The following is a 15,234-nucleotide window of genomic DNA, read 5'->3' as shown; positions in this document are numbered from 1 at the left end:
TATCATTAGGCTAGAACAGTACAGCCCACGCTGGAAGAGCAGTGGGTTGCAGCTGGATGACACACCACCAAAATCTGTCTCAGTTGACTTACCTGGCTTAGATTAAGAGGCTGCTGCTGCTGGAAATGTGCTCCTGGTCGCTGCTGCCTATAGGCAACGGCTCCAGACGAGCTCCCTGAAGAGTGACCGCTGGTGGAGGTCACGGTGCTGGAGGACTTGGACTTGTAGGAGGATGAGTGGTGACTGGTGGTGACTGTGCCAGGAAAGGAAACACATTTGTAGCTTATATCACATTCTTTAATCGCTCACCCTACCTTTTCCTCACTGCATCTCCTCCAGAGTGGCTTTTGGGAGGAGATACACAACAGAAGCAGGATAAGAAAATGGTTTCTCTTACTTAAGAGAATATCTCAGCAGTGCTTCATATACACAGGCCAGCCTGTTATCCTAGAGGCAGACAAGCAGACCTGACACCTGGACCCCAAACTGGGCCCAGAGGAGGTTTTATAGATACTTCAGAAGTGTGAGAAACTGTTCTGCCAGCAGAACTGTATGATGCAGGTACAAATCCCAAAGAGAGGAAGGAAAGTATAGTGTGCACAGCATATAAAAGCCCTGGCTTGGCTGACCTCATGGTGAGTAGGAAGGGAGGGAGAAGGAGCTAGCGGGAAGCTCGCCCTCTGAGCCTTCGTGTTCACCAGCATGGTGTCAAAAGAAAGGACTGCCAAGTAGCTCAAAGCCAATTGCTTTGGGCCAGACTTCCACATAAGCCCCTTTTCAACACATTGTACTATCTAACATTGCAGAGGCTCTGGATGAGCAAACCTCATCAGTCCATAATGAAGATGCTGAGGAAATGTTCTTCCCAGAAACGTCAACAAGTTTGGATGAAAATGCATGTGTTTTCAATCTCTTACCCATTTTAAAGTAAACCTATGGAAAGGCAAGGAAGCAAAGGTTCACACTTGCATTTGGGAGCCTTTCATGTCAAATGTTGAGCTACAGGCTGCATTCTGCTCTTGGGTTTGCACAGAAGTAACTAGGAATAACACTTGCCCCCGTGACTCCTGAGTGTACCAGGACACATAAATAATGCAATATGGCTCCCAAGAACAGATGTGTCACTTGAGAGAAGGGCAGGAGCACGGTTTCTTTGAAAAACAAAACAAACAAACAAACAAAATGAAACCGAACAATGAGATTCTTCCAAGATAAATCATTTATTTCTTACTAATTTTCTTGACGGAAGAGGTGCAATTTACCTGGTGCCAGGCTATCGCACTCTACCAACACCTCACTGGCCTGGGTTTTCAGTGGTGGCACGATGATTGTTCGGGGGTTCCCACTGCAGTGAGTCTCTGGAACCCCTTTGGTGTCGTAGGTGTTCCCGTTATTCTGCCCTGCGCGATGCTGCACGGCGTAAGGACTGTTGTTGCTGGACGAATCGGAGTAGGGGGAATCATGCACGGTGACGCAGCTGATGACATTCTTCCTCTGCTTGGACAAGGTGCTGAAACACAAGCACACGAATGGAAAGAGTGAATGGGGAACGATCGACTGGGAAGCCACCAGAAGAATCTGCCCACGGCAGCCTAGCTCTGCAAAGGCAAAGCAAACCCTCGGTCCTTAGACAGAGGCTGCTTAAGCCAAATCCGAGGCTTCAAAACTCACATATTGCTATTCCAGGAAAGACGTTGTGGAGGTCAAGGAGTGAGTAAGGCATTGTGGATAGATCTTACATTCACACCGCTTAGAATAGCACTGAACCAGACTGCCAGATTTATTTTCAGACTTCTTTTTATATATGTGTGCAGTAGAGGCCCAGCAGTTATACTATGCTTTGTTGCAAGTCTCACCACCCACACAAAAATGTGGCGGTTTCTTCCAGCCTTCCAGCAATGATTTAATAATAGATGTTACGAATTTTCATGATTTAATCCCAGGAATCTACAAAATACACTCTGTTCTATTTACTAATATTGCTGCAGTGGGCATATATTCTCAAGAAGCATTTGAAACTGAGGAATGAATGAAGAGAAAATGAGCTATGTATCACCATACGGAAGTTTTTTGTTTTCTTTTTCCAAATAAGCATTGAATCTCTTGACTCTTGTGCAGATTATCAAGGTCCTGCTGCAGCTAATCTATCTATGACATCAAAAAAGTGATTAAAAAGTAACATCAACACTTCCAAGATTAGTGCTAGAAGTTCATTAGACTAGACTGCATGAGTACGACTGGGATTTGCTCTGCTATTGTGTCTAATTATTCCTGATGGTTTCTCCTTCCTGTTACGAGCTTGTTTAGGGAGAGAAAGAGAGAGCAAAAAGAGGAGGGAGGAAGGGGGATGGTGAAGATTTGCTTAAATGGCTCACATCCTTGACAGTGCACAGACCTTGACTACAGAAAATAGCTGCTATGTTTCACTGATTGCATTATGTTGTTATGGCAACTCAAGTTTTTAAAATGATGAAAAGAAATTGATAGCACATAAAAAGCTAAGTAATTAGGCTTAATGGTGGAAACAGCCCCAACAGGAACAGAAATGCCACGGAGAAAAAGGATTCCAACTCTTAACTTTTTGAGTGCACACTTTAGAGAGACAGAGATCCTTTTCCCACTGAGTCTCATCTCTGTTCTCTCACTCTGGCAGGTCCAGTCCAGGAGAGAGCTGGTGAACCTGGTCTTAGCCTGTGACATGGCTGTTTGTTCTCTAGTCTCAGCATTGCTTCATATCCAGGGAAAGGTTGAGCAGATACTGAGAACAGTTTCTTTGCAAGGACTTTTTTGCCTTGTTTCTCACAGTGGTAAAGGAGTGCTGGTGGGTTCCCTTCAACTTGTCCATCCCAAAGCCTCTCCAACAGCATTCACAAGCTGCAACTCACTGCTTAACTCCCAGGACTTGTATCTGAAAGCTGTCTTTTCCATTAGAGAGTGCCTTGGAGTGCTGCATTCACAAAAAAGTTTCCATCACCGACTTTTCCTGGGCTATCATCACAGGGGCCTGGCATACCCCAAAGACAGTACAAGACCACGTTGACATTCTAGGCACTGTGAAAAATACCTCAAGAGAGGCCCCTGCTATCCAAAAGTATTGACACTTGCAACAGGGAGACAGAGAAGGAGGGGAATTTGAGGAACAAGCATCCGGAAACTGAAAGAAATCCTTGCAGGGGCTGGGATCTTTCAGATGGGGAAGGTGTATAACAACAAGTCCTCGTACTCTGGCATTCCACGAGGAGCTGGGTTAGGAATGAAAACAGCAACAGCGTATCTTAGATGGACAGCTACTGTATGTGAAGAAGGATACAGCAGTTTGGATATGGTGCTACAGAAGAAGAATATTAAACCAATAAAAACGACTAATATTGCATCAATATTCCTCTCCCCTTCAGTAGAAATGCCTCTAATAACACATTTATGAGTATCCACACTGCCTGCCCTTTGCAGCTACCCTTGGCTGCCAGTTGGGAAGAGATATATATTCTCTACCTTTGACAGTTATTACATTTTATAAAGAAAAATCAAGTCACTAAAGAGTTTTCTGACAACTGATAAGGTCTAGCTATTCTTTTACAGTCCCTTCCTTACATAAGGGGCTGAGCTGCTCAACTGGAAATACTTGCTGTTGGCTGATACTTGACATGGGAAAGGTTGAGCTGTAGAACTGGAAGCATATTTCTTTGTGAAATCTATGCTATTTATTGTTTTAGACTGGGCATATTTTTCAACAACTTGACTTAAGGTTTGCCAAAGCAGGCTCCATGAGGAGTCTTCTCCTTCAAAATGTTATAGCTCTTTGGTCACAGCAAGAAAATCAAGTAAATCTGTTTGGTTAAACAAGTAAGTGACCCCAAACCCAAACCTTTCCAGAGAAAGGGACCTTAGCAGGATATTAAACCAATTTCGTGGATGAGAAACTGAGAAGGACCTGAGCTATGGTTCTGCCAGACCCTACAGAAGTGGTTAGCCCAACTAATATGTGTCATTCCACTGAAGTCAGCTGGACTATTCCCAGTAACGGAGCTAAAGCACATAGGTAAATATTTGGAGGATTAGGGCCCGAGTGATTAGCCTTTTGATTTAGCAGGCTGCATCATTTCAAGTGCACGAGGAGTCCCATTGAAAGCAGCCAGATTTTCTTCCTTAGAAAAGGTAGCAACTGCAGTTAATGCTAGAGAACGCAGAGAAGTCAATTGGGACTGTTCACACGCTTAAGAGTTAGGTACCTGCTGCACCGCAGCCTGCCTGAGAGATTAAGGGTGGGAATTTCAAAAGCATCAAAGGCCCAACTCACGCTGAAAATCAGTTGATTCACAGGCTTAAAGACACACGTTAAGCTGAAATGGGGGCTTTTGAAAATTCAGCCCAGAAGAGCTAGCGTTCCCTCTTCTCAAAGCCTTCTTGCTAGCCAGCACCTGCCCTCCTTCCAGCTCCCTCTGAAGACTCAGCTGCTTTCCCCACCATACAGAAATGCAGGAGTTATCTGTGTGGGGTCCAGGCTGATGTATTGCCTTCCCTGCTCACAAACTATCAGGGCTGAGGGCTTTTACCTGTTGACACAGCACTTGCCTACTCAGCAAGCTTACTGTATTCCTATAACTCAGCAACAGCTTTTGGGGATGTTTGTGCTTACACAGAAAAATACTATTAAAGTCTTGCCCCCTTCCTATTAAGCTCGCTCCAACCCTGGTAATTGCTTTCCCTCCTGCAAGCACAGTAGCAGCAGCATACGTGATTTAGTAGCATTGGGAGCCAGTGTGTGTTCCTGGTCAGCTCGTGTGCCTGCCTGCATTACATGGGTAGGTGTATTTTAATTCTCCAGAGGAAGGAGGAGGGAAAGATTACCAAAGTGGCACCAAATCCATCTACACGGACTGAAAAGCAGGAAGTCAGGAAGGCTTCTTAACCCTTAGTGGCTGGAGCTGTGTCCTCCCTTTCAGCAGCTGGAAAAAATAAGCATTGCTTTGTAAGCTTGTTATTTGTTCCTGAAGGGCTTGTGCTCAAGCTCAGATACAAAACAATTCACGTCCATCCAATGTGCAGGCACAGAGCAGCCTCAAATATGCAGGAGCAGCTCTCAGAGACAGCTCTCTAACATATATCACCCTCGTGAGCACACAGTGGAGAGAAGGATGTGGGTCCCTATCCCCACAGCAAGGCAGGATTTCAAAGGAAAACCTGACGGAGGAAACAGAAGATACTTTGTGCAAAGGCACAGGGCAAGGAACTAAGGTAGGCATCCGGGATGCTGTTAATGGAAAGGTGCCAAAGGCAAATGTTGAGAATGAAACTTGAGAGGAAATTAAGGAAAAGAAGATGCTGAGTTAGGTGCTAAAAAACACCAAAGCCATCTAACCACAGACAAGGACAAGGGACAACAGCACTTGTAACAGCGCAGCTCAAGAGGAGATGATTTCTAGTTGCTGAAGGCTCAGCCAAAAAGCTTGGTAATTGATAGCATTGCATGAACAAGATCTTTCTTCCCTGAATACCTCAAGTTCCACCAGAATCCCAGAAAGAACAAATGGAGTCTAGTGGGGGCAAGTCTTCAGTGTTCAGTTTACCTGCAGAGATGCAAACCCTTCAGGGTGGCTGAAGCTATGGCAACAGGGGCTTCCAGCTCTCAAGGTCACCAAGATGGCCCTCAAGTTTGGGGAAAGAAGGCAGCTGTCCGCCAGCCCTGCCTCTGAACCGGTGGGCATGTACACCACAGTATGTTAACTTCACATCACAAGAATTTTGTTCCAGGTCTCTGAAAACTCGTTAAGATGAAACTTTTGAGTTTGCTGCTTCAGAATAATTCACCTATTCTAAGAAAGCATAGAGTCAGCCAACAAAAACTCGCACTGCCACTGCAATCTCTCTCTTCACATTGAAATCCTATGCCACGCATTGCTCAGTGCTGAGAACATACCCCTCTCTGTACAGCTCAAACTCTGTCCTGACCTGTTAATCTGCTCTTACCTTCTCTGTGAGTATGTGACGGTAAGAAGTATTTATCAAGTACTACACTGAGGCCACTTTATTAGGCTACACAGCACGTGCTGTAGCTATTTAAGTCATTATACTGAATTGCTCAGCAGGTTGTAAAGGTCCTGCTGCTGAAGGCTAGCTGAGAGAGCTACTGTCTATCTCTGTTATTTTAAGTATTAGCTGCATGTTGGTGTGTCTTCTGGAGATGGAAGGCACTCATCTTTTTACCAGATGACTGTGGTTAGTCAACGTATTGCTATGCAGAGTCAGGCCATTATTATGCACAGCATAACACAGCCACAATAGGCTAGGTGTCAACAGAGAATTACAAACCATATTTTGACCCGCACATACACACCAGCTAGTTGGCAAAAACACCTGGTTTGTGGCTGCTAGCAATTTGTGTGTGTAAGGGGAATGAATGCCCTCTGAAGTAGGCTCTACTGCCATTGCAAAATAACATGAATAAGGTAAATACGTGGAACTCACACAGAGACTTCACTGTATAGCTTAGCATCTTAAGGAAAAGGGAAAAAATCCCAACCCTGCAAGAATTTTGTGCCCATTAAGATGGGCAAGGAGGCAGGTACTCAAGTCTGTTTTCATGATAGCTACGGTCAGTCTTTCTTTCTTTCTTGCCCAGGAAGACAGTGATTACTGCAATGGGAAACCAAGCTGGAGGAGTGTTACTTATGATACTAGTGGCAGAGCAGACAGTAGAAAAGTGAGAGGCTCTGCTGTGTCTTTGGGTTGGAAAGCAGGTAAAAAAGGTTTCATTCAGTCAAAGTGTTCCTTTTTTATTTGACCTTTTCAAAACTTTTCCTATTGCTTAGTTTGAAAGAAGAAAAAATTCCATTAAACCAGAAAACAAAAGTCTTAGCCCTAATTAGTTAATCCCCTAACATTTTATTCCCCTTAAAAAAAGTCAGAAACAAAGCAATTTTGAAGCTTCCCTCCCTAGATTACACTGCATGTGTGATATTACAAAAAAAAACACCTCAGTGTATCCTGTAAAAAGTCTTGGTTTTGACAAATTGACTGTTTAATCAGGAGTTTGACCCTGAATCTCTGACCATGCCTCAAGATGGTTCCTGTGGAATTGTCTCTGAGGTCCCTCCTCTGTAATTTCACCCCCAGCACAGGGACGGGGCCCAGTAGATGGCCCCCTTTGACAAGGCTCCATCGAGCAGCTCTTCCAGAGCCTACCTCAACGCCACCTCCCCAGCACCTTCACCCAACAGGACATTTTAGATGACAACTGATTTTTAAAAGATTGCACCAAACTACTCTCATCCTCAGGGCAAAATACATGTGAACGAAGAACGAGCGAAATGCTGGCCTGCCTGCTCTGTCAGCTGGTATTGCATAAACATCCTACTTGAACATCTGTGTTTTTCATTAGCTAAAGGGAAGTTCTGCCTGTATCACACAGAATTCTTCACATTTTTCTCTTGACAATAAAAGAGTTGCATCTCCTGTACTAGAAAAGCTCTCTTTGCTACTCTGCTAAGACTGAAAGGCTCTTCTGTCTGAGTAAATCCAAACTGCTACAGCAGTATCATGTTTTATCAGTATCACCAGTCTTTTTCAAACTGAGACTTATGAACTCTTGCATCTTTGAAGGATCTACTACTTCTCACAACCACAAGTAACTTTAATCTCTCTTCACCGAACAATCAGTAAAGCAAACATTTTAGTCTCATGGGTCAAAGAGAAATTTGTAACCCCATAGGAAATAAGTGAAGGAGGTGGCGTAGCCAATTCAGGAGCCGATCCAACCTCAATGAAGTTAATCCAAAGACACCACTGGTATCAAAAAGATGGAATCAGGAAGTTAACTGTGACTGATCCACTGCCATATTGTTTCTCTATTCTAATCTTGAAAAAGATTATTAGTCTAAAATTATTAGGCTGTCACTCACAGCATGTTTCAAATTATTCCTTATTTTTCACCCTCCCACCATAGCCACTGCCCAATATTTGCATAAATATGGGCAAGACAACACATTCTGCACAGTTTCATTTTAGACTCAGTCGTGGATCCTGAACATTTCAGCACCAATTACGACAAAGCACAGACCTCACTGCCACCCCTATTTTTCTTGGAGACAAAAAATACATGAGTAAGAAAACTAGGAGATACTTTCCTAAATGTGATGCGCTTTCAATAAAACAAACAAACAAATTCATCTTTGGCAGGGGCAAAGTTTATTGGCATTAAATGCTGATACAGCTTCCGTGACTGAAAGCGAGACTCTTACTCTGAGAATCTGGTCTTGTATCTACCAGGTCAAAAGGCTCTGAGCAGGCCGATTTTGCTCTCCCTGAGACTTTAACCAAAAATTCCCATTCTGACATACTGTTTTCCATCTGTGTCCCTACCCCTACTTCTCCAGTAGCTCTGGTTATATCTGCACGGACAATTTAACTCACTCTGGAGTTCCAAAAAGTGCCTTAGAGCAGCCCGTGTCCATGCAAAATGTCTCTACATTGCTTAGAAATTAAATCTAGCTCTTAAGCTTCGGCCTTCCAGGAATGCTGTAGTCCTGGCACTCTGTATAGATATGCCATATGGATACAAAAAGTAGCCAGGGATCTGATCCCAGGCAGGAACGTGTCCTGAATATGCTTTAGTTATATGAAAGCCAGTTCATTTATGTAAGTCTGGCTCCTGGGACTACTTTCCTAACCCCTCGGCAGACCTTGCCCAAACATTTAAACACACCAAACTCCCAACTTGATTTCCAGACATTTTCCAGAACTTTGTTCTGCCTGTCTCCCTGGAGAGGTGCTGAGTGAAGAAGATGGTCAGATGGCAGCCAGGGTGAGGCAGAGGAGACAACTGTTAGATGAAATGGCCACGGGATCACAGCCCTTCCTTCCATCCAACTTTGGGTTCAAGATGATACCCAGACAGTAAGTTTAAGTACTTGCACATGATTTCTCAAAGCTTGGGACCAGCACCATGGAGCTGCAGATAGCTCCCATGACCCTCGAGATAGATGTCTGCCTCCTTCTTGCTGCCCAGCTTCAAAACCTTAGTCCTTAGTTTTCAGCAACAATTCTGTATTGACCTCCTTTTCCTTTAAAAGCCCTGGAAAAGGGGACTCTCTATTCTAGTCCTGATTTCCACTCTGACCTTTACCCCACCCTTTCTGGAAATATACTTTCTTCTGCCTGCCAAACTAAGGAATACTGCAGCAATTATTATTTTTTAAGGTGAATTATGTGATGCTGTCCTGTGATCAGTTCCCCATGATAATGATTTCATTCATGGTGAACTTGAATTTGGGAGGCACTGAGCTCACTCTGCCTGGTGGAGTTCACTGGTAGGGGGAAGGGGAACGGAAAGCAGAGGTGGTCGGTGGGAGGCAGGCTGAAATCACAGTCCTAGACACCTGAATCAAATGGCTCTACTTTACAGGTTTTTAGCTCCTGGAGGCCAAATGCATCTCATCTGTTCTGTGCACATTTGCAGCATTCCACTTTTTACTGCAGCACAGAGATGCAGAGATAAAGATAACACCAATGATTAAAGTAAAATCTGCCATGGAGCATGTCCTAAATAAGAAATAATAATAACTCTCTCCTGACAGTACTGGAAGGATAAGGTTAAAAAATTCCTAGCTCAGTTACCCGCATAAAGATAGTATAATTATTCAGCTGTTTGCACAGCTACTTCTCCGCAACTTAGAAAACTGAGTGATATCTTGTGACTGGCATCAGATGGGAAACCTAGAGCGCCTGCATGTGATGAAAGGTGCTGAAAAGACAGTCCTGGAAAATGAAGTCCTGTCTCATGCACAGCAGATGATCAGCAGTGGCAGCTGTCCTGTGCCGCACTGCTTACTTGGGAGAGCTAATTCTCTGAGGAGCAAACTCCTCACCACAGTCTTTATAGCCTCATCTATGCCTCTCTGCAGAGTCAGTCAAAAAGCCATCAGTTTCTGCCACTTAGATGACAATGGTTCTGGGATGTTTTGAAAACACGACCAGAGCTGAGCAACCCTCATGCAAATGTGTTTACTCTTATTGAGCATTTATACCACAAAGTTTAAGTGTTTTCAGGACCTTTTTATAGAAAATACCATGTATTGAAGGTGTCATTTAATGCTCTTTACAGATGCTTTGATCACATAGAAAGAGAAAAGGCCATTTTAAACTACCTTCCTTTCAAGCCCCTCTTATTGTCTTTGCTTTAAATAGCTATCTGACTTAAAGGGGATCATTACCATAGAACTTCTAAAATAGCCTTTGAATAGTGCTGTGAAATAGAAAAAATATTATTTGCTCTTAGAGATGAGAAACCATGGCACAGGGAGACTATGACAGTTGTCCAGGGTCACAGAACAAATGTATGGTGTGGTAGGGAACACCAACTAGATCTGCAGGCTCCCCAGCTAGTAAGGTGCCGTCCTCATTATCTTTCCCCCCAGATGAGACGACCTGGGTGCTAGGGTCCAACCATAACTCCTGGGACCCTACAGCACTTCTCTGTCTCTTTTTCTCATCAACAGAGAGAAGAGCAGAGCTGCTGCTCACCTGGTGGGTGCATGCTTCTGCTCCTCCTCTTCATCGGTGTCGCTGCTGATAGTGATGACACTCACTGCGGGGCTAGGGGTGTCGGGAATGATTATCGTCTGCCGCTGCCGCTCCCGCGTGGTGCTGGTGGCCACGTCGCCCCAGCCGCAGGTGACGGAGGTGCTGCAGGCAGGGCTGTTGTGCACCATGGCACAGCGAGGAGGCGTGTTTTCCTTCACTCGTTTCGACCGCTGAGGCGAGCTGATGGACTGAGAGGATGAAACTTCGTAGGTGGATGCATTTCTGGAAATGGGAAAGGCCGTTAGTTGGTTAAATCTCAGCTTGCTCAGTTGCCTGTTTCCACAGCTTTTGATTCCTGGCCTCTCATTCTCTCACATTGATTTACGGAGTCTGGGAAAACTGCAAAATTGGCATGGTCGCCTCTTCAAAGGTCAGAGTGCCTCACATGACTTATTGTTATAACTGGCTGAAAAGTACCTTCTTTTAGTAAAAAACTCAATTTTGTGTTCCCCATAAATTTCCAAATGAGAAATGCTGCCTCCCAGGAGTCCCTGGCTACAGCTTGTGCTGGGAAGTAGAGGCTGCTCACACAGCACAGACGTACAAAACACAGGCAGGCATAGAACGCCTGTCACAGCAGGAAAGAGTACACAAATGATAGATAATTCCTTTCTCCCGTACCTGATGAACTGCAAGGATGCATTGTGACCAGATATTTGTTTCTGGCCAGAACAAGCTAAAGGTAAAATTAGAATTTATTGTGGAAAACAACAATCATTTATCAGGAAAACTGATTTTCTTAGTTGAAAATTTAATTTTCCATTTAAGATTTTTTTTCAACGAACGTTTCCTGCCCAGTGCTTCATCCTCTAAAGTAGTGGAGTCCCATGGATTAGAGTACCCAGATGGGAAGGCAGACACTCAGTTTCATTTCATTCCCATGTGAGGCAGCAGATACAGCACATATAAATCAGAAAAAAAAAAAAGAACAACCTTTTCGTTAACAGAGTGAAAAAAAACCTCAAGCCCTGTTTTTTTCCCATTCATCCTACTTCAGCATCCCTGCCTGAAAGTTGTAAAGGACCCACCTAGGTAAGAGATCTAAGCACAGAATCTGTCCACCAAACAGTGCAGCATAGGTTTGCAGATGTATTTACCAAAGCCCAGTGACTAAAGCTCATTTCACTAATTTCCCACAGTTTCTTTCTTCCTTTTTTTGCCTTTTTTTTTTAAACTTGTATTTATTCTGCTCATTGCAGAGCATTTGCAGATTCAAAAAAAAAAGGAAAAAACAAAAAAACAAAGTTCTTGTTTTGTTCTACAGTCAGGTCTGGGTTGCATTTTCAGTGTGGCCTGAAAGCTAACAAAAGGAATAGGTAGCATCTATCACAAGGAAGTCATTATGGACATATCGCACTACACCAACTTACACAGGGTCTTTTGCATAACAAATGACTGCACAGTAGCATTTGCAGTGCCTTCTGAATACCAATGAGCAGCGAGGAGCACCCTCCGCTCCAAAGGAGCACGTTCCTCATTTGGCTACAAAAGCTCCATCATTAATGAAAACGTACAGCCGTAGAAATCCACTGCTCCGTAAGTGTCCGACTCCTCCTGGACACAGGCACCCTGCTCCAGCAGAGGGAAGGAAGAGGGGAGGCCCTGCACAGGCACGTTGGTTGCAACAGGCGCGTTCTTTTACTGGCTTGCTGGGGCTGTAGCTGCCTCTGCTCTACATTACGAATGGACTAAGACAGCTGGAGCCCACCCAAAGTAAATGCAACATTAGAGAGCAGATAAATGAGAAGGATTTAAATAGTGGCCTCTTAACTAGAGTCAAATTGGTTGTGAACTCCAAGCTCTTCTGGCCCCAGTCCAGTCACCCAGGAAAACCACAAGCTCCTGTTTTTGCCACTGCATGAGTTGTGACCCATTTTGGTTCTCTCCCCTGCACTGTTTCTTTTTTACTTTTTTTGAAAACAGGAATCTAGCTCAGTAGAGGTGCTAGTTTCACAGCCCGGAAGACTTTCCCCTGAACAGTTGCACGTAACTCTTAAACGGCCTTGTCCTCTAAGCAAGACCACATGGCTGTGATAGGCACTGCAGTCATCCCACCATTTTAGTTGTACCACATAACATAACGTGAACGAACACCCACCCTCCTTCTTGCAGAGCCAAACGCTCCTACCTACAATTGAGAGACCCCAGCATCAAAGGACCGCCCCTGCATGAGATGCCCTTATAAAATGATCTCTGTTTTATCACAGAATCATCTAGGTTGGAAGAGACCTCCAAGATCACCTAGTCCAACCTCTGACCTAACACTAACGAGTCCTCCACTAAACCATATCACTAAGCTCTACATCTAAACGTCTTTTCAAGCCCTCCAGGGATGGTGACTCAACCACTTCCCTGGGCAGCCCAGTCCAATGCCTAACAACCCTTTCGGTAAAGAGGTTCTTCCTAACACCCAACCTAAACATCCCCTGACGCAACTTTAGCCCATTCCCCCTCATCCTATCACCAGGCACGTGGGAGAATAGACCAATCCCCACCTTGCTAGAGCCTCCTTTAAGATACCTGTAAAGAGCGATAAGGTCGCCCTTGAGCCTCCTCTTCTCTCTTATGGTGCCATGATTAGAAAATGGCCACTGTGGGTGCCCACTGCTGCAATGCGCTGTTGTTGGTAGGGACCAGCCAGCTAAGCAGCTAGAGAGCTTGAAGGCAGCCTACAGCCACCCCAGTCCTCTGCTCTATAGGGTATCAAACTCAGAAGATAGATTACAATCCAATTGTTTTTGAAAGGGCAGATCTTACGTGCAGACATTAGGTACGTGTTCCTGGAGTCGCAGTCCCTGCAAGTACACTGCCCCATGGACTGGTCGTCACAAAAATAACTTGTGGGCAGTGGAACGAGCTGTATTTTGCCTCATAGGCATCAGTACGCACCACCCCTGTTAGCACGCCTGCCTTTTGGGGCTGTAACCAGAACCAGGTGGGCAGAGCCTCCCACCTTCTGCCCCCTGAGGACCAGCCTCCCTCCCGCTACCCACCCAGGGCACACTCACCGTGGCGCCGACTGGTGCTGCTTACTCTTCCTGGTGGAGGTGGCGGCAGCGGCGGGCGGCTGGCGCATGACGTGAGCGACACCCACGTTGACGGGCTGGGCTGCGGGGAGAGTCACATGGCTAGCTAACAGCGCGGGCTGCTGCATGATGGGGTTATAATGGCTGCCGTGAGCGTGGGTGTTTCTGCAAAGGGGGGAGACAGGGACATGTTTAAAATGCGACCGGCGGCTCTTCAGCAGGCTCTCTCGCAGGCTCCCATTACCTTCACTGAGGCCCTGCCTCGGGGCTCTCCAGTCCCAAGGGTTTTCCCCAGAAAGGAGCGTTTCCCCCCCAAGGAAGCGCCATGGCACAGCGCTGGGCTGCAAGGATGGAGGACAGAGAAGCTGTCCGCAGCTCTGACTGGGGAGGTCACAATTTGCTGTATGGTTGTGGAGTGCTGAGGGCACAGACTGAAGCCCCCATCCCTTCCCCTCCTGCTCCGCAGCCTCACAAGGCCATGGCCAGTGGTGTTCTCCAGCACTGGTGACTGCTGCACAGAGCCCTGAGGTCTGACTCAGGTATCTAAGCAAAACCAAACAGACCCAGGGCAGGTTACTCCATGTACAGCTTTTCACAGAGGCCATGAGGAGTAGGAGAAGGCTGGAGAGGATGGCAGGGCCGGGAGCAGGCTGCTTAGCTTGCTGCTAGAGCAGCCTGGGAGATAATTTAGTCCTACAGTGCACTCTTATTTGTCCACACAGGATACCCGAGAGCACTACATGACAGCAAATAAGCTGCTGAATCTCCACTGTCAGAGACAACCCTCACACCCTCAATACCAGCTCCTGAACGCAGCCGCTACCAGAAGCTGGCCCAGTCTGGAGGCCACCGCTCACACACACGCACACGCTGGCTGTCTCACGGGCACATACGCACGTCCTCCACGTGCCTCCGGTTTACCTCCAGTCTGCCAGCGGCTGGGTGCCTGCCATGGACTCCGGGATGACGGTCGCGTGCTGGACAGAAGTGTGGGTGGCCACCCCGGTCAGCTGCTGCCAGGCGGGGGGGAGCAGGATCTGCTGCGTGCCGCTGGGCCATGCTTGCTGTTGGCCAGAGGAAAAAGTATTTCTTAACAAGATTCGCCATACGCTGCACGTAAGTGATCATCCGTACCCAGCTGGGGCTCCTCGCAATAATCATGATCATAATACCTAGCTCTTAGTGCTTTTCAGTCATAGATCAAGAATACTTTTATGAAACATGACAAAACAGTAAAGTTATCAATACAGAGAGCAAAAGAGACAGAAAATTCCCCTGCCTTCCAAAGCAGCAGCTGTGTTTCAGGGTAAACTAGGAATGGGAGGGACTGAAACTGCATTTCAACCCAAACATCCAACACATTAGCACCTTTTAATTTTGACGGTTTGGATCAGCTGGGCACTACAGTCTCACTAAATGCCACTTTCACCTCTTGCCCCATCCAATTTCCCTTTTCACCCCGACAGACCCTAAAGGACTTCAGGAACCTAAAGCAGCTAAAAACAAGAAAACTTTCAGGGATCAGAGAATAAGGGGTTGCAAGGCTTGGAGGCTGCTAGGAGGAAAAGAAGAGGAATTTGGGAGTACCGAAAGGGGGGGCATATCGGCCACCAAGCACTCCACAGAAGGG

At 45.9% G+C, this 15,234-nt stretch overlaps 1 protein-coding gene across 8 annotated transcripts in view; it reads right to left on the bottom strand.

Annotated features, from left to right (window-relative positions):
• Positions 1-15,234, bottom strand: part of HIPK2 (homeodomain interacting protein kinase 2) — a 135,885-nt gene that overhangs the window by 12,437 nt on the left and 108,214 nt on the right. For 7 of the 8 annotated variants that reach the window (XM_035561555.2, XM_035561472.2, XM_035561491.2 and 4 more), the window contains 5 exons: positions 14,526-14,668; positions 13,587-13,769; positions 10,519-10,800; positions 1,263-1,510; positions 93-253 (listed from right to left, as the gene is read on the bottom strand). In XM_035561555.2, coding sequence (XP_035417448.1) covers positions 93-253; positions 1,263-1,510; positions 10,519-10,800; positions 13,587-13,769; positions 14,526-14,668 — 1,017 coding nt within the window. Of the gene's footprint in view, positions 1-92; positions 254-1,201; positions 1,511-10,518; positions 10,801-13,586; positions 13,770-14,525; positions 14,669-15,234 lie in introns of those variants that run through there. The other variant, XM_035561587.1, reaches the window with a different exon arrangement.

This window comes from Cygnus atratus, chromosome 1 (assembly GCF_013377495.2).
Source record: "Cygnus atratus isolate AKBS03 ecotype Queensland, Australia chromosome 1, CAtr_DNAZoo_HiC_assembly, whole genome shotgun sequence".
In the NCBI taxonomy this organism is placed as follows: Eukaryota; Metazoa; Chordata; class Aves; order Anseriformes; family Anatidae; genus Cygnus; species Cygnus atratus.
This window is presented reverse-complemented; position numbering and strand designations above follow the sequence as displayed.